The sequence below is a fragment of the Natator depressus genome, chromosome 2 (genome assembly GCF_965152275.1).
Source record: "Natator depressus isolate rNatDep1 chromosome 2, rNatDep2.hap1, whole genome shotgun sequence".
NCBI classification, from domain to species: domain Eukaryota; kingdom Metazoa; phylum Chordata; order Testudines; family Cheloniidae; genus Natator; species Natator depressus.
In genome coordinates this window covers 255,573,566-255,597,805 of record NC_134235.1, presented here as the reverse complement: position 1 = coordinate 255,597,805, position 24,240 = coordinate 255,573,566, and the positions used below count along the sequence as shown (strand labels likewise).

The following is a 24,240-nucleotide window of genomic DNA, read 5'->3' as shown; positions in this document are numbered from 1 at the left end:
GCTTAGCCACTGGGCTGTTCAGTCCCTTAGTGCTCACTTTGCAAAGCTACTCCCACAGGGCTCCTGGCTTGCCAGGGTCCTGTCACTTCTCATATCCCGCCTGGCTGCTCGGCAGAAGAGATCGAAGCCGCGGCGGCAGAGAAGATGGCCGGGCTGCGCTGAGGCCTTAGTGCCACGTTCACGGTCAGGTGGCGTTTTCTGGGCCAGATTCAGCCGCAGGGGAAGTTGACACAGCATCCATGCAGTTATTGGTCTGGCTCCCACGTTGCATTTGGCTCTGGCCATTTCAGTGCTGGAGAGGCCATTCTGGGACGGTTTCCCCCTGCCTGGTGCAGCGTCTGACCCACAGGCTCCCAGCGCCTGGGGGTTTCAGATGCGAGAATCCAGAGCTGCGTGAACCTTCCCCCTCCACGGATGCCTCTTGGAAATTTGGCCCCCTGGGCTCCTGTGTCTGTGAGTGTCGGGGCCACACTACCTCAGGTTTGCAATGGAGGCCAGAACCAGGCTAGATTCACCTGGTTGCATTACGCACACATTGGCGCAAAGTCCAATTTCAAACTGCGGGAAGTCCCAGCAGCCCTTGGTAAGCAGGTACGGCCCCGACCCTGCACGCTACTCCGCACAGACATTTCCCTGCACCCTCGCCGGGCCCCACTGAAGGTAACTGGGCTCCACCCAGGCGCAGGCTTCCACCCTTACAAACCGCATCATGGGGTGGGGGCCTCAATCTGTGGCCCGTGGTACGACGTGAGCTAAGGGCCTTTTGCTGAGCAGCCGGGTGAATGTGGTGGGCTGGTTAGCCTGGGCGTGAGCCCGTCTCGGAAGGTCAGGCTGCAATAACACTCTCTGCCCTAGAAACACCACGCCAGGGGCAGTAATTGGATACCACTGACCCAGAAGCCTGGAGGTAAAACTCTAACCAGCTCCCAGTGCGAGAAGGGACCTGATATCCAGCTGGCACATGCCCAGACTGTCGCCCTAGGCTGCCAGCCCTGCCTCCACTTCTCCCTCCTCCATCCTCCCCCACTTGCCCTGAATTAACTTTTGCTGCTGCTGTTTGACAGGCAGCTTCTGAACCAACCCTCCTCTGTAGTGCTGATCTAAAATAAAACTATCCCCAGCTTTCCGCACTCAACTCCCAGCTCAACTCACTCCAGAGATCCACCCCAGGGGGGGACTGGCAGCCAAAAAACCAAAGAGCCACCGGACGGACAGACAGATGCCGTAGCGGAAGGACAACTTGCTATTTCTTCCTTCCCACCCAACTGACAGTATTGAGATCTGGATTTCCAAAGGAATCGTCCATCCCCCTGCTTTGCCTCACTTCTGAGATCCGGGGTGGTGCTGCATTGTGCCAACTGCTTGTCAAGGTCAGTTGCAGGGAAATGCATGTCAAAAAAGGAGGCGAGTGAATCAGGTCATTGTTAAACGACTTATTTGCATGGGGCGAGCTCACCCCTTCTTGCATTGTGATTGCAACCCGTCCCTGGCACCGCGGTGGAGCTGAATGTCTTTCTGTGTCTGTGGCCGGAGGATACTGTTAACTGCAGCTGCAGTGGATGGGACGTGAGGACGGGTTGCTTTCACTGGACAGGGCGCAAGCGCTGTATGTAAGAGCGACCGCTTGCAACAAGATTCAGCCACAGTGTAGAAGTGCCGGTAACGCAACCGTAAGCTGTGGCCATAGCGTGCAAAGTGCACTTCCGCTAGCATGTCCGAGCGCCTCCCAGGAGTAGAGCAGAGCAGGGAGACAGGGAAGTGGGCACGCTTAGCTACCTGTGCATGGCTTTGTGCACTCACATACCTGCAAAAGAGGGAGCTGAGCCCCACTGCAGCCAGGGACAGGCACCCAGTGCTGTCACAGAGGACTGCAGCTGCAGAGAGGGCAATCGCTGAGCTAAATTTGGAAAGGGCTCTGTGTTCTGCAGACTGAGGCTTTTTTCCACCTCGGCCTCAGACCAGCTTTGGGGGCATTGCATTCCCGTTTACGTAACTTTGCTCCATTAACCTTCTCCCGCCCGGCCCTGCTGGGATCAATACCTGGGATGCCCTTGAAAAAGACCCTGTAAGTGCACAGTCGTGCTGAGTGGGGGGCCTGATTAAAGAGACGTCCACAAGGAGGAACAAAACACCAAGCACACCCTCCAAGTGGGTTAAAACTAGATAGTGCCAAGCAAAGGCATTTAGACCATAAGAAGTGGTCTTGCACTGCAGGCTGGAAGACACACAATGGGGCCTAGTGGCTAGCGCGCCAGATTGGGACTCAAGGGATCCAGGTCCTACTCCCGGCTCTGCTGCTGGGTGCTCTTGGGCAAGTCACTTCCCATCACTGTGCCCCAGTTTCCCTATATGCAAAGTGGGATAGTGGTGCTGACCTTCTTTGCAGGGCATGTTGAGATGTGTGGCTGACAAGTGCAATGTAAGTGCTGACCCAGTCTCATAAGAGAAAAGGCGCAGGACCCCATTGTAATGATCCAGGCCACTGCAGCACCACTCAGTGATTGCGGGGGGCCGTCCAGCTGCCAATACGCCATCTCCAGCTAGCAGTGGGTTCCGCATGGTTCCCAATAACCAAGCAGCACTATTCAGTTCATTGTGATCACTGCAGCCGGGGCCAAAGTCCACCCTGGTTTATACCCATGCAACCTCATTGCATTCTCCCCGGCAGCACCCTGAAGGCAGCAGGGGACCCCGGGGGACAGAATTGGGCCCGGATCCTGTCCTGCTTGTTCATAAGGGACAAAACTGCAAGGGCCTTGCTGCAGGGCAACGAGCATTGGAAAACAGCTGCCGTGTTAGGGCGCTGAATCCTCCTGCAGGCCCAGGACTGGGCCTTCCACTGTATTCCCCAGTACTTTCGTCTGGTTATGAACGTGCCCATCCCTTGGGAGACTGTTCCACCTCGCTGCCAGGAAGCCCAGCCTGGTAGTCCAGCTGAATGCCCCCTTACCCCAGCCAGACCCCTCATTCCCCTCTCCGGGATGCCCGGCCTTTCTTCATGGCAATTGTTTGGAGACTGTCAGCACGGGTCACCCCCCCACCCAGCTCAGCGGCGCTCTGCAGAAACCCACTGAGTGCCACGAGGCGCCCCCAAAGCCAGTGGCGCCTCTCCCAGGAGCAGAGCCTAGGAGTGAGTGTAGGCAGCCTCCCATTGCTCTGGGAAGGAGGTGCCTGGGAAGGAGATCCCAGTCTCCCAGCAGCGTCAGGCTGGCTCCCTGGCACCCCAGCCCAAACTGCACCGATTTTGCATCGTCTCCCATCAGCATCACTTCTCTGCAGGTTCTTTGGCTCCTCTTTCCTGTCCGGCCTATGACGGAGATGACCCTCTGCACCCCGCTATCCCCCGTTCATTGCCCAGGGTTGCCAACTTGGTAATATTTAAAAACCGGACACTCAGCAGGAGTGCTGGAACCTCCCCGGCCCTGCCTCTCCCCCCTGAGGCCCCGCCCCTGCCCTGCCTATTCTCCTGAGGCCCCGCCCCCTTCCACTCCTCTGCCCCCTACCCCCCGTAGTTCGCTGCTTTTCCCCTCCCACCCCCAACCCTCCTGCCCGGGTCCGGAGGGACTTGCCTGTGGAGTCAGGCCTGGGAGCTGCAGCCGCCCAGTGAAGATAGGAGGCGGCCCCGGCTGAGAAGGGGCTGGAGCGGGTGATGACCCGGCGCCTCCCCTGCTCACAGTAACCGGACTTCAGGTGTCCTGTCAGTAGATCTGACCGGACATTGTCAGGTCCCCTTTTCAACCGGACACGCCGGTCGGAAACCGGGCACCAGGCCACCCTATCGTTGCCACTGGGTGCCTCCGGCTGCACACATGGAGCATCTCACAGGCTTTCATTCCTCCTCACAGCCCCATGCCCCATTTAACCGGTGGGCAGAGGGGCAGGGACAGAGCAGGGGCTCTCCCCACAAGGGGACGCAGGCGTCCCAGCGCTCACTGCCACAGCAGCCAGCTTCCAGGAGCCCCATGGAATTCACAGCCCCGCGCTGGGCATCCGGACTCCCCAGGCATTGTTGGGGGGCACAGACTGGGCGGCACAGATGCCAGCGAGCTGAGCGGGGTGCTGCTGAAGCAAGCCAGCGGGAAATGCCCAGGGAATGGGTGAAGCCTAAGCACTGCTCCTCCAGGGTAGCTAAGGCTTCTAGCTCTGGGCTGGAGGGAGACACCTTGCTCCACTTGGGCTTCTCAGCTGTAAACCCTCCTGAGCCTAAGCCAGATTGGTCCTGTCTCCCGTGGTAGAGAGCCCTGCGATAGCCCATAGCCTGGTGGGTAGGGCACTCAGTTGGGAAGCAGTCGCCCTGTTTTCCAATCCTGCTCTGCCTGATTCGGAGCCGGGCCTGGAACCCAGAGCTCCCAGCTGACTGCCCAAACCACTGGGGAAACCCTCGGGGATTCCGGGGGGAAAGCCTTTCTCCAGCTCTCCTGCTGAGGCTTCTCATTCACTATGCCTAGAGCGGGTGAGAAAGAGAAGGCAGTCCTCTTGCCTGGGGGCTTGAGCACGCCTCTGGCATGTAGGAGAGTCAGGCTCCTGTCTCTGCTCTAGACTGGGGCTCCAAACTTGAGTCGCCCAGCTCCGAGGGAGTGCGCGAACCACCGGGTACAATGCGATGTACGCACACAGCCCGCCCGCCCCCGAAATTCATTGACTGGTTCGGTGTTAGTAAGTCCCATGGCAAGACACTCCCGCGTGTCCTGTGTGTAGCAGATAACAGTGCACAGCTGATATCCACACCGCATGTTGGATGCTAGATACGGGACGTAGCTGGCAGTACACACTCATGGACTATTGCATCCTTGGCAGTGTAGTGTGTGTCGCCGGCAGCATCAGTGGCCATGAACGGTGTGTAACAGGTAATGTACTTGGTATCCTTGTCAATATACAGGCAACGTAGGGTTACCAATGACAATGTGTCGTCTGCAGCAGGTCCCTGGTAGTGTCCTCTGCATTGTTAAGCAATTTAGTCTAGGGAAGGGTATTAGAGTTTTTATGTGTATCTTGTCATGTTAAACAGGGTCAGATTTTTTCAGGGCTGGACTTAGAGCTTCCAGAGCCATCAAGACCTTGCAGCCCTCAAGTGGGACTCCTGTGTGTTGTGTTCCCCGCTCCCTATTCTGGGATCAGAGAATCAGAGACTGGAACATTTGTATCTAAACAGCCCCCCTCCCCAGGGCCGATCTACCCAGCACCTTGCTTGAAGGGCTGCGAGGGCAGGATCTCGTGGGGGGGCGGGGTATGATTGCAATGTGGTTTCCAACGGCTTGGAGAGATTTAGTGACCAGCTGGTAACTGCTCTGAGTGGATTTGCTTGTCTGATAACCCGATCGCCTTCAATGCATCATTTGTCCAGACACCGCTGAGGGAATAGCTACGGGCAGCATTGCTTGTTCAGTCAAAGCTATCCGAGAGGCAGGACGGCGTTCGGTGATCTTGGGCAAGTTACTTCCTCTCTCTGTGCCTCAGTTGCCCATCTGTCACAGGATACTTCCTTCCTCTTCCTTTGGCTGGCTGGTCTCCCGCTATTGTAAGCTCTGTGGGGCAGGGACTGTCTCTTGCTCACATGGCCTACGACAATGGGACTCTGAGCTTGGTTCTGGCCGAACTGCAACTTCAAAGCACTGTCTCTTCTTACCGCGCCAGTGCAAGCCCCGCTAGCCCAAGCCTGTTAGCCCGGGCTGGGAACCATGGGCTGTGTAGACGTGCCCATTAGTAGTAGTAGCTGGTGAATTTCTCCCCTGGAGGGGACTTACCCAGTTAGCAGAGTCACTCATTCAGTGACTCAACCGCCTCCATTACAGCAGCCGAGTCTCATAGGCTCACAGACTTTAAGCCCAGAATGGCCATCATGATCATTTAGTCTGACTTCCTGCACAACGCAAGCCTCAGAATCTCACCCACCCACTCCTGTAACAAACCCCTGACCTCTGGCTGAGTTACTGAAATCCTCAAAGCATGATATAGAGACTTCAAGTTACAGAGAATCCACCATTTACTCTAGTTCAAACCAGCAAGTGACCCGTGCCCCCTGCTGCAGAGGAAAGAGAAAAGCCCCCGAGTCTCTGTCAATCTGACCTGGGAAAAATTCCTTCCCGACCCCAAATATGATAAGCAGTTGATCCCTGAGCATGTGGGCCAGACCCTGATGAGCCATAGGCAGGTGAGCCAAAAGGCTCATGGCTCAGCCAGGGAGATGTGCTTAGATGGAAGCCACTCTGGGCTATCTTGCAGGGAGATGCGGAAAATACAGATCGGCAGGGGAGCAGTTAATCCTGTGTACTCAGTAACATTAGCAGAGTGAACTTTAAAGGGGATCAGGAAAGGGACTGCATGTGTGAGCAGCAATAAAAAACAACTCTGGCGTCCCCTGATTTAATATCTGACTTGTGAAGTTTTTGCCTTTGGCGGGTTATTTTTTTTTTTTTTTTTAATTTTACTGAATTTTTAAAAGCTGGCACCTCTCTTTGGTCCAATAAAGGCAGATCAGTCACTGCACCAAGAGCACAGTGGCTCACTGCCTGGCCATCCCCAGATGAGGAAGCTGGCCTAAGCCGATTAGCCCCATTTTGGGAAAAAGGGATAACAGCCAAGTGCTCTGCAACACTAAGGCGCTGAATACAATGTGCCACTGACCGTCCGAGCTCCCAGCAGAAGGCGAAGGGGCGGCATCGGCAGTGATTGACTGGAAGGGGATTTTGCAGTGGTGAGGAGCAATAGAGGCGTGATATCATATTGGACAATGAGGTGACTCTCATCCCCTGGGATATTTAAAACCAGACTGGCCCGAGCGCTGTAAAGAGCAATGCTGCTCTGTCAGAAAAAGCAAACACATGACCAAATAGCCCCTCTGATTTCTCTGGTCACGTGGTCTGCTGGAGACGGAGTGGAATTAGATGGACCATTCTTGTGTTGAGTCTAGCAGCTCCTGTGTTCGAAAAATAAAGGCAGGCTGGAATCACAGGGCTGAGGAAATTCCCCTTCTTGTTCAGGAAGGATAGTAGAAGGATAAGCCAGCCCAGGGGTGGTAGGTAAAGGAGCCCGTCACCTGGTAGAACACTGTAGACAAAAGACGACAAAATGGATCCAATCCTCCAATTTCAAGTCATTCACATGTAATGAGATCCCACACACCGTGTGGGTGTGTGTAGCTCTAGACACCAAACTTTTCCTTTCCTTTTTTTCTCTGCCAGATCTGGAGACCCTTGGCTGTTGGGGTGGTAACCCACCAACATGGGTATTAAAGCAGTGTTACCGAGTTACGAGCTGGGGTTCTACGCTCTGATCTTGACATGTGCTCTGGTGTACAGTGGGAATGGGATCTTTGACGCATCTAGAGGTAATTTCCCTAATCAAAGCTCGCCAGGTGTGGGTATGTAAGTGATAGGTGTATTCCAACCCGGTATTCTTACAACCTAGAATTCAGAAGAAGCCAATTTCCACCCATTTGGAATATGTTTTCTTATGATCATAAGTATAAAGCTCTTGGACTTGATTCTCTGCTGAGAATGACCTTGGGAGTCACGTACACCTGAGCAAAGTAGGTGTGAAATGCTGCCCAATCCGAGTGGAACTGTTCCACACCCACTGGGCACAGGTGTGAATGGCAACATCAGGCGCAAAGCAGTGGCAAAGCCCCTATGTCAACGTCCTAGACAGGCTGATACATTATCTTCAAGGGCTCTGATAATCAGTAATGCAACCCATCTTTTTATGTAACACCAGACAACGGCACGGCTGACGGCTAGGTCCCCCTCCCCCTATGAAAGCTCCCAGTTCTTCCTATCTACAGTGTATCATCTCATGATGGTTCCTCAAACAGGGCAGGGGCAGGATGTTGGAGAAATCCCTGGCTGGAGGCTCTTTGGTCTTTGCTCCTTTCCTCTGGTACCTTTAGCAGTGCAAACAAACCTCTTAGGGACGATCCGTCTGGGTTGAGTCTGAAGCACATTGGTGGGGTGATGCAGGTGACGCTTGGACTGCTGCTGCCTATGATGTATCTGTTTGGAGCATAAACAGGGGGCTTCAGGCTGAGGGTGGTCGTGCCAGCCCCCTTCAGCTAGACCCTAAATCCACACAGTTAACTGGGCATAGCTATGACTGAGACTAATACTGCACCAATGGACCAAAGAGCAATCCAATCAACCGACGGAGAGCCTGCCCCCTAAGCCCATTGAAATCAGTGAAGCTCTTCCTATTGACTTCAGTGGGCTTTGGATCAGGCCTGCAGGTTTCCGAAGAGTTGCTCCACGCCCAAATCCCATGGGAGTCAGAGGTGCTCAGCACCGCCCAGGATTGGACCCTTATGGGCTGGCTGTAGGGGTAACAGAGAACCTGTCTGGGAGCCCCCAGAAGTACCCTGCCCTAAGTGCACAGGGGGTGACTCGGAAGAGCTGGAGTGATGGAGAAGATGGCTCCTTGGGTTGAGTGGGATTTTTCAGAGGGGAAGAAGAGCTGTAGCTACACCACTCCCGTTCATTTCCACAGAAGCCATGCGGTAAATCCCCACCCCCGGTCACTTTTGAAAACCTCAAGGGCCTTATCTCCTCTCTGTTGCTCTTTCTCCTCCCATCTACCAGAAGGAGGCAAGTAAGCCAGGGAAAACCCCGCCCCTGCTTACCCCGATGCTGGTCCCCTGTGCTGACCAATCACGGGGAAGATTCAGGCCCTGATTCAGCAACGCCCTGGAGTGCGCCCGTCCCTGTAAGCGAGTGCGGTGGCTCCAGTGGGAGCTGTGTATGTGCTCAGAGTTAAGCACGTGCCTAAGTGCTTTGCGGCCTCGGGCTGGGGACAGTTGCAGCATCAGAGTGCTTTCTCCCCGGGTAACACCTGTTCTTTTGCAGATAATATGAACAGAAAAGCCTTTCGGCAGGGCATAAAGCCGGGCTGGCATTACTTCGGCAGGAAAATGGTAAGCAACCCAACAGCGGGCACGCTAAGGCTTTGGTTGGTTAAAGTACCACCACCAAGGCTGCCAGCTACAAAAAAGAGCCCTGACTTTTCCGCCGCTTGAGTCTCTTTGCACAGTCCGCGTGAACCTTTCTGCTGCATGTCGAAAAGACCGTGTCATCCATTAAATGTTCACTCACTGAGGAATGTATTAGTTACGCAACACAGCAAGCGTGCACGGCGTTTACGTGCACCTATAGACACAAGTGATCCCAGCAGAGCTCGTACAGGGTTGATAGAGCTAAGCTAACCTGCTTTGAAATCCACAGATGGTAGAAAGGTCATGAAAATAACTTGAACTGTGGGCATGATCCCGTGAGGTGCCAAGCGCCCTCGACTCCTGTTGAAGTCAATGGAAGTGGAGGGCCTCCAGCACCGAGAAGGAGCAGGCGCTGTATCCGTGCTCTCCGACAGAGAAGGACATTTGTGGGAGCTGAAGTCTTGCGGGGAGGAGGGTTACTAAGCAGGAAGTCAGAGATTAGGGGGCCTTGGAGCGACTGCAGTAGCCGTTCCGTGGCTTGTCCGTGCTGATGTGGCTCTGTTCCGGCAGGACGCAGCTGACTTTGAATGGGCGATGTGGTTCACCTCATTCAGGAACATCATCATCTTTGCCCTTTCGGGGCACATCCTGTTTGCCAAGATCTGCTCCATGGTGGCTCCTCAGGTGAGCAAGGGCCACTGCCCAGACACGGATTTAAAAGCACCAGGGGCACGCATGGTATCCCCGCGGGGCAAATGCAGATCCCTTTCCTTGCTCAGCTGGTGATGGCGTCATTTAAGATTCCAATAAACACTGTTCACAGGGCATATTCCTTGGACCTAGGGGGCTGCAAATGCCTCATGATCTGACCCTCCCTTGTGGGGCTCAGGGCTTGTCTACCCTCGAAAGGCAACAGCTGCGATGCATTAGCGCTTCAGTGTACACACTACCTACGCTGACGGGAGGGCTTCTCCGGAGAGGAAGTAGCTAAGTCGACGGAAGAATTCTTCTGTCAACCTAGCACTGTCTGCACAGGGAATTAGGTCGGCTTAAATGACGCCGCTCAGGGGTGTGGATTTTTCACACCCCATCAGTGACGTAGTTACACCAACCTAATTTTCTAGTTTAGACGAGGCCTAAGACAAAAGAATACAGCTGGGACAAAGGGAATCCACACTCACAAGGGTCTGGTGGAAGCTAAATACTTGGACCTTTGGACAATATCATAAAAACCATCTGTGTATACTGAGAATTTGATGGGAGAGGGGGCTCACCCAATGAATGGCCTTCCAAGTGTGTCCCATTAAAAGCCTTTCAGGGCAGGGACTGTCTGTCACTTAGGCACTACCATAGTAAAACTAACTAACAATTGCTGTGGGTGATCAGGCCATGAGTGGCTGTGACTGAGAGAGATGCTGAAGGACTTTTTGTTTCTCGACCTTGCAGACAAAGTTGCTTTTTTCCAATCATACTTTTGGGGGATGGTTTTCTACCTCTTTGTCCATCATTCATTTAATCAGGACAGATGCATAAAAGCAGGATCATTGCTCATTACTTACTACAGCTGCTTGTGGGGTGGAGTGAGGAAATGTTTCATTAAAATTGTTTTCCTTTTCAAAAAAGTGTCACAAAAAATCCACAAATCTGAGATCTCCTGGCTCAGTTATTGCAGCTCAGAGAGCAGGGACGGTCCAGGGGTTAGCGTACTAGCCTGCGACTCAGGAGACCTTGGGCAAGTCAGTTAGGGCCAAATTTTTAAAGGTGTTTTGGTGCCTAACTCCCATTGATTGCAACGCAGCTTAGGTGTCTAAATACCTTTACAATCTGGGCTTTCGTGTCTCTGTGGCTCCGTTCCCCACCTGGGAAGTGGGGCTAACAGCACTTCCCTACCTCACTGGGGTACTGTGGGGATAAAAGAACAGGAGGACTTGTGGCACCCTAGAGACTAACAAATTTATTTGAGCATAAGCTTTCGTGAGCTACAGCTCCTCATGAGCTATAGCATCCGATGAAGTGAGCTGTAGCTCACGAAAGCTTATGCTCAAATAAATTTGTTAGTCTCTAAGGTGCCACAAGTCCTCCTGTTCTTTTTGCGGATACAGACTAACACAGCTGCTACTCTGAAACCTGTGGGGATAAAGACATTAAAGATTGTGAGGTGCCAGGGTGATAGGAAGCAGATAAGTACCTGAATGAGAAACTTATTGGTTGAAATCCTGGCCCCACTGAAGTCAGTGTGAGTGACACTGCTGTCAGTGGGGCTAAGATAGCACCTATCTAGGAATGATGTCACATGCCAGGAAAAAGCCCCAAATGGTGCAAAACTGAAAAGAACATGGGGGTCCTGCTGGATAATCAGCTGAACACGAGCTCCCAGGGTGACGTGGTTCTAAAGGACTAATGCGAACAAGGAGGGGGCAGAAAACTCCCCCCGTCTTGGCTGAATGTAGGAAAAAAACAACAACACATACACTGATCTGCTCTAGTGAAAATAAAACTGTTCCTGCTCCCCCCTCGTATCCGTCTGGCACCCCCGCGGTGCAGTGGGCGGCAGGGTTCTGTTGTCCGTTAGACTCCCCGAGGAGAGGCCTGAAGCACGTTCTCTTTTCTCACAGCACAGATCTGTGGTTTACATGCTCTACGGGATGTTGGCCGTGCTGGGCGCCATGGGACGCGCCTACCTGATGATTGTCCTCGCTCACTGTGTGGTGCTCTACACTGTCGCGCTGGCTAAGCAGAGGTGGCTCTGCTTTGTGGCCGGGCTTTGCAGCCTGGCCTCTTTCAGGCTGGAACCTTTCAGCACATGGCAGGTACGCTCATCGCCGGTTTCTTTCCAGCGCGCAGCTCTGTTTTGTTCCCAGTGCCGGGGTCGTGCCCTGGCCACACACCAGTGTATTTGGGCCTGTGATTTGATAGCTTGGGTCAGACTAAAACATTTGAGGAAGAGCCACAGGTATGGAGCACACTAGAGCAGGAATCAGGACGCCTGGATTCTATTCCTGGCCCTGCCACTGATGTACTAGGGGCCTCAGGTAGGTCACTTAGCCTGTCTGTGCCTCAGCATCCCCAGAGATTATAATTGTTTCAATTTAGCAATGTACTTAAGCACCTGAGCAGTCCCACTGAAGTAGTGATAGCCCCAGCACGGGCTTGGTGCATAGGGTTCCAGACGGGGACTCAGGCTCTGCATCGAGTTAGCTGGGTGACTCTGAGTGCATCATTTCCCCTCCCTGTGCCTCAGTTTCTCCATCTTTTAAAATGGTATTGAATGCATTAGTAAAGTGCTTCAGGATCTATGGCTGAAATGCTCTATGGAGGAGCTGGATATTATTACTAAATTACTGGTAGGTGTATTCCTTAACGAGCTTGCTGACTCAGGACCAGTAATACTTCTCTGCCTTACAGGGGTATTATAAGGCTTAAAACCAAAGTCCTGCCTACCCATGGTCCATCAGGGCTTGATTTTCAGAGGTGCTGAGCACCTGCAATTCCTGTTAGAGAAAACAGGAGCTCTGGGTTCTCAGCGCTTCTGCACGCCAAGCCATTTCCCGTAGCACATTTTGCAGTTGTAAAGGTGATAGTCTGAGTTTCCAGTCCCACCGCTGGTAATTACTTTATCAATCTAAATGCCCCTTTGCAATTTTGCAGCTGCAATTTTCCATTCAGGCCATCTGTATAGACTGGCTAGTGGTCACATTCCACCCCAGAGGTGGCTGTAGGTCAGTGCTGGGTGAAGTCATCCCTATGTGTGATATTCTATAAGAGTGACATTCACACCTGTCCCAAAGGCCAGCACAAAAGCTACACACCGCTTCAGTGCTATATTGAGTTCTTATGTTCACATTGGCCTTGTGCTAGACTCCTGCATAATGGTGAATTTCAGCGTAAAGTTTTTGTGATCCTTCTGGTTGTAAGAGCCAGACCATTCAAGCTAGAAATAAGGGGCAGTTTTTTCAATAGTGAAGGTAACTGACCACTGGAACAACTTACCTAGGGAGGTGATGGGTTCTCCATCTCTTCAAGTCTTTCCATCAAGACTGTGTGTCTCTTCAAAAGATACGCTATAGCTCCAATGGAAATTATGGGCTTGAGGCAGAAATTAGTGTGTGAGGTTCAAGGGCTCATGTTATGCAGGAGGTTAGACTAGATAATCATAATGGTGCTTTTCTGGTCTTAAAAATCTATGCAGCTAGGCTCTCAGAAAATAAGGCACCATTCACAGAAAAACTTATCTGAAGCAAGACTAGGTAGTAGAAGATGCCCATTGCGGCCAGTTGCACAGAAGACAACCTTTTCAGCCGAATGACGTAGTAACTATTCTTTTTGGTTTAGAATGGATTTGTAACAAGAACTTTTGATCTTCAAGAAGTTCTGTTTTATGGAGGAAGCGGCTTTACCATCATGCGCTGCATGAGCTTTGCGCTGGAGAACTCCGAGAGGAAGGAAGGGATTTACTCCATCATTGACCTGCTGAAATACAATTTCTACCTCCCGTTTTTTTTCTTCGGACCCATCATGACCTTTGATCGATTCCACTCTCAGGTACTAGCTTTGTGGGTTTTCCTCCTTACACCTTACGGGGCAGATTTTAAAAGGGACCCTCAGCCCAGCCTCCCACTTCGAACCTGTAGTTTTACTCCCACGAATAATTGCTGGCACAGTCGGTTTCATTTAGACATACACTTACCTGATTTGAGGGCACAAGTCAGGTAGCTTGACACAGTGCTTAAGTTATCACAGAACCATGGAAGATCAGGTTTGGAAGAGACCTCAGGAGGTCATCTAGTCCAACCCCCTGCTCAAAGCAGGATGAAAAAGGTGCCAGGGCTCAAGCAATTTTTTTACATTCTGATGCAGCAAGCCCAGAGGTGCCAAGACTATGAATTGCCAAGCCTAGAGGTGCCAGGGCTCAGCCCTGGCACAAATTAAGCAGTGGCTAGACATCAGGTTGACATCAGTTGCGCCTGCTATTAGATAATGGAACAAAATTCCAGATGCAAAACAAGAAGCTGTTTCTAAAACTCAGCACCACTGGGTCAAGTTTTCAGCTGAGCTGTTTCTACCAAAAATATATGAAGAAGTGTGTTCTTGTGGTGAAGTCATTGGACGAGGATCTTGGTTCAATTCCTGGCTTCGCCACAGACTCACTGTGCAACTTTGGACTTAATTTCTCTGTCTCTCAGTTTCCCATCTTCAAAATGGGGATGATAATTCTTCTTTACTTCCTAGGGGTGTTGCAAGAATAAATTCATTGTTTGTGAGGAGCTGAGGTACTATGGGGGCCAGATGACAACCTAGATGACAGACAGAAGTTGCACCTGCAAAGTACTCAGAGGTGTGCAGATAGTTAGCTGCCCCTACAAATTCCCATTTGTACATGCAGTTATCCCCATGTGCACATGGTCACACATTCTGCAGCTGCCACGTGGGCCCCACTGTGGACCAGACATATTATCTGTTTCCGTCCCTCTGTGTGTCACATCTTTGTGTCTGTCCATCCTCCCACAATGTGTGCATGCAACACTGCCCTCTAATGGATGGAATGTCAGACCTGCTTAGGCAGTCTAAGACACGTGATCACGTCACCCTCTAGCTGCTGCAACCGACAGACACTATAAGCCTTCATACAAGACAGAATTGCAGTCTAGAGAGGCAAGGAAGGTGAGGGAATATCTTTTATTGGACCAACTTCTGTTAGTGAGAGAGACAAGCTTTTGAGCTACACAGAGCTACATTTTATATAGGCCTGATTTTCAGAGGTGCTGAGTGCCCGTAGCCTCACTGAAGTTAATGGGAGATGTAGATATTCTAAGGTGCAGAAAAATCAAGCCATTTATCTATATATAAATAAATTAAAAACGGACAAAAGAATTTTTATAATGGGAAGTGGCTTGGCAACTAAATATATGAGTTCCTCCTGCTCCTCCTATCCTACTCCTGTGTCTGTATATACGTACATACGTGTGTATCTATACATACACTAACGCACATACATATATTACATGTTGGTGCAACAAAGAACTTGTGTTTGCAAGGAGAACTTCCAAATGTATGCAATCATCCAGTCATCCTAGTCATTGGCTGATACCCAACTGTCTGTTCAAAAAGGAGAAACAGAACCCACAACTCAGTAGGACACCAAATAAGATGGAAATGTTAAGCCTTGGAACAAGCATATGCTGTTTCCTTTTTCCTTTTTTGAGGGGGGCCTTGAAACCTGAAAGAGATGCATTCCCAGTGCAGGAACCCAGCTGGCATCTGTGCAGTGTGAGATATTTAAATGCAAAGCCACATAGCAGCACTGTGCTCACTGTCACCCCCCACATCACAGCCAGTTCTTTTTTTCCCCCCATTTCTCCCCCCAAAAAGGCTAGGAAAAAAATCCACTCCCCAACACAGCCAAGAATGAGGGCAGATCATGTACTATTAATCAGCCCCCCTTTAATTTTCTTTTAAAGGAAGACTGTCGACTGGAGGTCTAAAATTCAGAGTCTGAACCCAAAAACATTCGATAAAACCTAACGGAAATAGAAATCTTTTAATTAATTCAAAAAAATTTCAGTGAAAACATGGGGCTGGTAAATGCTTCCCTGCAGGGATGGAAACTCAAACGTGGCCGCATTGGTGCTGAGGCAGAAGAACTAGAAAGTGAAACTGACTAGTGTATCCTCATTGCCCAAGTGGAGTGACGTACATACCATAAAACAGAATAAATGGCTAAACAAACTCTTCCCTTTTATCACCCTGTATTGGTATTAGCGATGCAGGCAAAAATGTCTTTTGCATCTTGACAGTGTCTCTTTAGTTTTGAAGACTAAACCAGAATGCCGATCTTGCAGATTCAACATGGCACTGCATAATGACGACATTGTCACTGGACTTGTGTGTTCAGGCCACGTTGTTTACAGACAGCCTTATGCTTCATCACGTAAGTGGCCAAATCCCAGCCACCTAGCTGTTTTCTCAGTCTGCACCACTTCCTGCGAAGTGCTGAGTGCCCTGGTAACGTAATTAGGTGTTGTAGCTCACTCTAGGGGGCGACCCACCATTGAGGAGAACAGCCTGATGTTGCTGCCAGCTAACAGAGTTACATTTTGTCTCCAAAGGTAGAGATCTGTGTTTGATGCATAAGGTTCTGGGTTCAAACCCTGTTGATGAGAGGTTTCGTTGCACCCTCCTCTGCTAATGAAGTCAATAGGAATTGAGGATGCTCAGTTTGCATCTTACAGGGCTGAGCCTTATCTGTCTCCAATAAGTGACACACAGTGCAGTAAATAACTTCTCCAAGTTAATTCTAGTGTTCCTCGCAAAGCGTATGCTCAACCCACCTGACATCTACGGTCCGTTCTTTCTCACTTCCACGCAAAGCAGACATGACGCCGACTGCCAGATCCAAGGCCAACCTCACACATCCACTAATTACTATCCCTGGGGAACTCCCAGTCAAACACCATTTGCAACCTGCACAGCTGCTGCCACATAAGTTCTCCTGTGCAAGATTGAAAATGTGATATGATGTGACGTCAACACAGGGGACACAGGGAAGAAAGGAGAGCAGCAGAATACGGACCCTGGACTTCAGAAAAGCAGACTTTGACTCCCTCAGGGAACTGATGGGCAGGATCCCCTGGGAGAATAACATGAGGGGGAAAGGAGTCCAGAAGATCTGGCTGTATTTTAAAGAATCCTTATTGAGGTTACAGGGACAAACCATCCCGATGTGTAGAAAGAATAGTAAATATGGCAGATGACCAGCTTGGCTTAACAGTGAAATCCTTGCTGATCTTAAAAACAAAAAAGAAGCTTACAAGAAGAGTATAAAAATATTGCTCGAGGATGCAGGAGTGAAATCAGGAAGGCCAAATCACATCTGGAGTTGCAGCTAGCAAGAGATGTTAAGAGTAACAAGAAGGGTTTCTTCAGGTATGTTAGCAACAAGAAGAAAGTCAAGGAAAGTGTGGGACCCTTACTGAATGAGGGAGGCAACCTAGTGACAGAGGATGTGGAAAAAGCTAATGTACTCAATGCTTTTTTTGCCTCTGTCTTCACAAACAAGGTCAGCTCCCAGACTCTTGCACTGGGCAGCACAGCATGGGGAGGAGGTGACCAGCCCTCTGTGGAGAAAGAAGTGGTTCGGGACTATTTAGAAAAGCTGGACGAGCACAAGTCCATGGGGCCGGATGCGCTGCATCTGAGAGTGCTAAAGGAGTTGGCAGATGTGATTGCAGAGCCATTGGCCATTATCTTTGAAAACTCATGACGATCGGGGGAAGTCCCGGGCGACTGGAAAAAGGCTAATGTAGTGCCCATCTTTAAAAAAGGGAAGAAGGAGGATCCTGGGAACTACAGGCCAGTCAGCCTCACCTCAGTTCCTGGAAAAATCATGGAGCAAGTCCTCAAGGAATCAATTCTGAAGCACTTAGAGGAGAGGAAATGATCAGGAACAGTCAGCATGGATTCACCAAGGGCAAGTCATGCCTGACTAATCTAATTTCCTTCTATGACGAGATAACTGGCTCTGTGGATGAGGGGAAAGCAGTGGACATGTTATTCCTTGACTTTAGCAAAGCTTTTGACACGGTCTCCCACAGTATTCTTGCCAGCAAGTTAAAGAACTATGGCCTGGATGAATGGACTATAAGGTGGATAGAAAGCTGGCTAGATTGTCGGGCTCAATGGGTAGTGTTCAATGGCTCCATGTCTAGTTGGCAGCCGGTATCAAGTGGAGTGCCCCAGGGTCGGTCCTAGGGCCGGTTTTGTTCAATATCTTCATAAATGATCTGGAGGATGGTGTGGATTGCACCCTCAGCAAGTTTGCAGATGACACTAAACTGGGAGGAGAGGTAGATACGCTGGAGGGTAGGGATAGGATACAGAGGGCCCTAGACAAATTAGAGGATTGGGCCAAAAGAAATCTGATGAGGTTCAACAAGGACAAGTGCAGAGTCCTGCACTTAGGACAGAAGAATCCCATGCACCGCTACAGACTAGGGGCCGAATGGCTAGGCAGCAGTTCTGCAGAAAAGGACCTAGGGGTTACAGTGGACGAGAAGCTGGATATGAGTCAACAGTGTGCCCTTGTTGCCAAGAAGGCCAATGGCATTTTGGGATGTATAAGTAGGAGCATTGCCAGCAGATCGAGGGACGTGATCGTTCCCCTCTAGCCGACATTGGTGAGGCCTCATCTGGAGTACTGTGTCCAGTTTTGGGCCCCACACTACAAGAAGGATGTGGAAAAATTGGAAAACGTCCAGCGGAGAGCAACAAAAATGATTAGGGGACTGGAACACATGACTTATGAGGAGAGGCTGAGGGAACTGGGATTGTTTAGTCTGCGGAAGAGAAGAATGAGGGGGGATTTGATAGCTGCTTTCAACTACCTGAAAGGGGGTTCCAAAGAGGATGGATGTAGACTGTTCTCAGTGGTAGCAGATGACAGAACAAGGAGTAATGGTCTCAAGTTGCAGTGGGGGAGGTTTAGGTTGGATATTAGGAAAAACTTTTTCACTAGGAGGGTGGTGAAACACTGGAATGCGTTACCTAGGGAGGTGGTGGAATCTCCTTCCTTAGAAGTTTTTAAAGTCAGGCTTGACAAAGCCCTGACTGGGATGATTTAGTTGGGGATTAGTCCTGCTTTGAGCAGGGGGTTGGACTAGATGACCTCCTGAGGTCCCTTCCAAACCTTATATTCTATGACCACATCCTGCGCTCGTTTTCACTGGGGTAAATCCAGAATTGGCTGACTGATACCAGTGGAATTACTCCATCTGTGCAGTGGTGTCACGGAGAGCAGAAATTGGCCCGACATTCCATGTGAGGCTGTAATTAAGCCTTTTAATTATTCAGTGCCACCAACCTCGTGACTCCTACATTTTTAGATTCACCCCACACCCACGCTGGCCTATGTCAGTGCCGTTTTGTTTCATCCCCTGCAGACTGGTTCACAGACTCAAAAAAACCAAAGGAACCATCAAGATCATCTAGTCCAACCTCCTGCATAGCAAAAGGCATAGAATTTCACCCAGTGCTTCCTGCACTGAGCCCATATTTAGGGAGGAAGTGGTCCTTCACCCTGGATCAAGTGCTCAGATCTACCTCTCTCCAGAGCAGCCTCCTCTGAGTTCATGTTGCTTCTCCCCAAGGCCCCTCGCCAATGGTATTGCCTTTAAAAACAAAAAAAAAGGAGGGATTATTAGAGAAAATAAAGGGAAATTCACAAGCAAGCCAAACATACAGCAGGAGATAAACACAGCTGCAGTAGCACACGACTGCAGAAGGCATAGCTAGTTAGATCCTATATAACCTATATATATATATATATATATATATATATATATATATATATATATATATATAATAACCTATATACATGCCTAACAAGCTAGGTCAGCATATCTTCCACAAAAACAACGAGGAGTCTTGTGGCGCCTTAAAGACTAACAAATTTATTAGAGCATAGGTGCCACAAGACTCCTCGTTGTTTTTCCTGAAACAGACTAACACGGCTACCCCCTCTGAATATCTTCCACAGACTCTCCAGCTGCACCTGCAAGACCTCCATGCTAAATGGACATGCGACAGATTCTTCTGCCCTTATCCTTAGGAGGCTGGCTGAAAATCTGGCCCTGAAGGTCCTTATTACATTTTGAACTTGCCGTGGCAACTTACACACTTTATTATAGCGTTAATGATAGCAGGTCGTTGAGGGCTATTTTGGGGAGGCAATGAGAGCTCATGGTTGGAGCCAGGAACACAGTGTCAGGACTCCGGGGCTCACTTCTGGCCAGGAGCGGCCCCAGCTGTTTGGCCGGCCAACGTGAAAACTTTTTTGGCACCCCTACTCTCCCACCCCTTGCAGTGGCAGAGAAAAACAAAAACAAAATGCAGCTGGCCAGTTAGAGGGGAGCAAAAAAAGACAAGTGGTACAGCTGTTCGCCACCCTCCCTCCCCCCAGAAGTTGGCACCCAGGGCAACTGCCCTGCTTGTCCACCCTTAGAACCAGCCCTGCTCCTGACTCTGCCACTAACTGGCTCTATGACTTCTGAGGAGTCACTTAGCCTCTCTGGTTCTCAGTTTATCCACCTGTAAATTGGGTGTACTGGTCATACCAATTAACTCAGGCCTGGTCTACACTGGAAAATTAGGTCAGCATAACTACATCGCTTGGGGTGTGAGAAATCCACACCCCTGAGGGGTGTAGATAAGCCAACCTAAGTCCCTGTGTAGACAAAGCTAGGTCAATGGACGAATTCTTCCGTCAACCTAGCTACCGCCTCTCAGGGAGGTGGATTGCCTGCTCCGATGGGAGAATCCCTCCTGTGGGCAAACTCTGTCCTGTCTACACTGAAGCATTACAGCGGCGCAGCTGTGCTGCTAAAGCATTGTAAGCGTAGACAAGCTCTCAGCCTAGATAGTCTAACGGTCCCTTCAAGCCTTTAAATCTAGGAACTTTCAGGGATGCTCTAAGGCTGAATTGACCAATGTTTATAAAGTGCATTGATTGCAATGGATTTTTCCCTGCATAAAAACTGAGTAAGGGCCTCAGGACTTGACCCATTAATACATCAGAAACTTGCATCTCTGAAATCCTCCCATCTGCCCAACCACCCCTCTCCCCCCCCCCATTATCCAAACTTGGGCCTGGCTTTGATGTGCATTGTTGCATTGAGTTGTCCATTTAGATGCCACGCCTCCCTAGCTCCATTCAGATGAATGAGACTGCATGGGGCAATATTCAGGGCCTAGCTTGCCCACAGACACAAAGCCTGCTTTTCCACAGCCCTGGCATACTCTGCTGTAGGCCCTGATGCGCTAAAAGCTGCCAAGGCCTGACCTCATCGCAGCTTGTCAGAGCTGAACTTTCCTCTCTCTTATGGCCTACTGCTCAACACTTCCCCTCCAGGCAATACCAAGCCCTCCAGAATCTCCCAGACGACATGTTTTGATGCTGCCTAAAACACAAGACGTCTCCTCCCACCCCAGCCGCCATTTCCCCTTTCAGAAATGGTGGGCTGCACAATGGCGCCATCTATGGGATGCAGGATGCTGAAATATTGTTGGTACTAACAAATAATAATATAATAATAATAACGATTGCATAATACCCAAAGATGGGATGGGTGCATCAGAAAAATCAAAGAAAGACTCGGTCCCTTCCCCCAAAGAGCTGACAGGGTAAGGATGTGTGTACACTGGGGAATTTTAATTTCCCATGGGTGTTATCACTGCTACACCTGCACCGGTGATAGGATTGTGCTTTACTACGTGTCTGTACAGTGCCTTTTTGACCGGGCGTTCCGGCTGAAAACCGGATGCCTGGCAACCGTAGCAGGAACCATGGTGGGGAGATGGATAGAAGGGAAAAGGGGCAGGAGCCAGGGTTGGGGGGATTGGATAGGAGCAGAAGAGGGGAGCAGCTGTTTGGATGGGAAGCAGTGGGTGGACACCAATGGAGAGAGGGACGGAACCAGGGGATGGGGGGTTGGGTAGGTGCAGAGAGGGAAGTGGGCAGGAGCTCCGTGGGAGAGGGGAAGTAGAATAGGTACAGAGGGGGAGGGAGTGGCTAGGAGTAAAAGTGGAGGAGGAGGGGCAGTTAGGAGCAGAGGGGGAGAGGGCAGAAGGCACCGGGGATGGATAGGAGCCTGGATGGGAGGAAGATAGGAGGAGAGGCATACAGGGACAGGTCAGTTTGCTTGTTCAACAGCTTAGAAAATTGCATACAAAACACCTAAACTAAGGTTAAGGTTGCAAAGTCAAGTACTGAAAAGCTAGAAAATACCAAATACCTTTGTATGTATCTGTAATGAGTCAATCTTTAATTACATGATCACTTACTAGTTTGCCCACCGGACCCTGCCCAGGAAATTCTATCCGGTTGAATACCACCCTGGAGAATTGGATTCTATCCCTGCCTCAGTGTCAACTCTTGTTGTGGCAGTCTCTAGAGGTCCCAGCTTTCTGCTAACTGGTCTCCCTCTATCCATCTCAAATTAGCTCAGTCCATCAGCCCTTAATCTCCAGGGCTTGCAGTCTTCCTTTGTCTCCCTATCAGGTTCTCAGAGGCAGCCTGGGGTGAAGCTGTTGCCCATCTCCTATCCCAGGCCTTTAAGCTGTTAAAAGTCCGGTTCACCACCCACAGCAGGGCAGGCAGAGTGCCTGCCCAGCTCCATGTGGCTCCTGGAAAGCAGCTGGCACCTCCCTCTGGCTGCTAAGCATAGAGGTGGCCACGGGGGCTCTGTGCACTGCCCCCTGCCCCAAGCGCCAGCTCCGCAGCTTCCTTTGGCCGGGAACAGAGCCGCCTGGTCGCACCTCTGCCTAGGAGCCAGACAGACATGCTGGCCACTTCCCAGGAGCCGCCTGAGGTCAGCGCTGCCCGGAGCCTGCACCCCAAACCCTCTCCCGCTGCCACAGCCCCCTACCCCAGCCCTGAGATCCCTCCCACACCAAAATTCCCTCCCAGAGCCTGCATCCTGCACCCTATCCCACACCCCAACCCCCTGCCCCAGTCCTGAGCCTCCTCCCACACCCAAACTCCAGCCTGGAGCCCCCTCCTGCACTCCGAACCCCTTGGCCCCAGCCCAGAGCCCCCTCCTGTACCCCAAACCCCTCATCCCCGGCCCTACCCCAGAGCCCACACCCCCAGCTGGAGCCCTCACCCCCTCCCGCACCCCAACCCCCCTGCCCCGGCCCAGAGCCTCCTCCCGCACTCTAAACCCCACGGCCCCAGCCCGGAGCGCCTTCCTGAGGCAAAGGCCATGCTCCTGTCAAATTTCTAGTGCCTGCTCCAAAGCTGGGGGGCGCTAGAGCTTCTCAAATGAAAGATCACCAGAAATTTTTTAACCCTGGGTAAAACAACGTATTTCCAATCCCCCCCAGCCTCATTTTGAGACACTGCTGAGCCATGTGAGCCGACACTTTCCGGAAGTCATTCCGCCTGAGGCAGATGCCCTGTGTGGCAAATTTCAGCCCAAAGCAAGTGAAAACAGGGTCTTTGTCAGTCACTGGCACTGGTACCACCTCCACGCTGATAATCTATTGAAAGGGCTTATATGGCCACAGTTAACATGACCTCTGCTGGCCTCACACTCTTTAACGTGCTGTCACAGCACCCCTGAGAGGCAGGGCAGGGCTACTATTCCCATTGTACGGAGGGGGAAACTGAGGCACAGAGCGGCTAAGTGAGTTGTCCAAGGTCAGACTGGAAGTTTGTGGTGGCTCAGAGACTCAACCCCAGTCTGCTACCTCCCACACTGGAGTCCTAACCTCTGCACCAGCCTTCCTCTCAGCTAGGCTCTGCACTGTCCCTGAGCGCAAATAGAAGGCAGCTGACCTTCATCCCGCAGTGGGGTGAATCACCTGGAAGGATGTTGCATGCGGTATCCATGGGAACGCTGAGTCAGGAGTTCCATCCAGCCCAACGCCCAGCCCGTGACGTAGGGATGGCTTTGGAAACAGAGATAAGCGGAGGCCCTTGTGATTCGCTGAAGCCCCTTGCATTGCGTCACAGATGTTTCCTCTTAGACCTCAATGTCCCAGAACCCGTTGTTAGAGGGGAGAAATGACAGCTGCCTGGGATAACCAGCCAGTAACAGCTGATCCCCGCCGGATTAAACTCCAGTGCCTTCTCTGGTCCTATGCTTGGAAGCCTCTTCATTTCCTGACAGCCTGGCTGCTTGCAGGCCGATAGCAAAGGCAGAGTGAGAGTAACATACACAAGCGATGCTGGCCAATGCTTTAATCCTTGGAAATCATCTGTTTCTGTCGATTGGGCTATTACAGCTGCCGCCAAAGTGCTTTCCGAGAACTTCCGCCCCGTGGGGAATGAAGAAATCATAGTGAATATAAGCGGATTTCTTATTCAGCAGCAATTTTACGGAGCTGCTGAGAGCCAAGGCATAATCTTAAACACTTGTCATGATCATTATTATATTCCAATATTCAAGGGAGGCTGCAGGGACTGGGAGGAATAGCACCGACTGTTACTGCAGAGCACACCAGTGAGCCCCCGAAATCAGAGAGGGAAAAGAGCAGCCCCAACTGATGCAGGATTCTCCCCTGCTCTGGATTCCAGAGAGCCTTGTCCAGTGTGGTGACGGGGCTTCCAGCCCTTCCCTTCCTTTATTACAACACTCGCTGCACGGCAGTGAAACTGCTGTCAGGGAATATGCACACAGTGCAATGGCCATTCTAAAAAGCCCACTGAAGCAGAGGGTCAGAGTGAAGTCACCCTGTCCCAGCAGGAGGACCAGCCGGGACTGTGCATGCCAGAGCAACTTGGTGTACACAAGTATCAGAGGGGTAGCTGTGTTAGTCTGTATCCACAA

At 51.0% G+C, this 24,240-nt stretch overlaps 1 protein-coding gene across 1 annotated transcript in view; it reads left to right on the top strand.

The window, feature by feature from the left end:
- Window positions 1-1,037: 1,037 nt before the first annotated feature.
- HHATL (hedgehog acyltransferase like) overlaps window positions 1,038-24,240 on the top strand; it is a 36,628-nt gene continuing 13,425 nt past the window's right edge. The window contains exons 1-6 of the mRNA XM_074943443.1: window positions 1,038-1,370; window positions 7,182-7,327; window positions 8,832-8,899; window positions 9,488-9,601; window positions 11,533-11,727; window positions 13,250-13,459. Of these exons, the coding sequence (XP_074799544.1) occupies window positions 7,222-7,327; window positions 8,832-8,899; window positions 9,488-9,601; window positions 11,533-11,727; window positions 13,250-13,459 (693 nt within the window). The 5' untranslated portion in view covers window positions 1,038-1,370; window positions 7,182-7,221. The remainder of the gene's footprint in view (window positions 1,371-7,181; window positions 7,328-8,831; window positions 8,900-9,487; window positions 9,602-11,532; window positions 11,728-13,249; window positions 13,460-24,240) is intronic.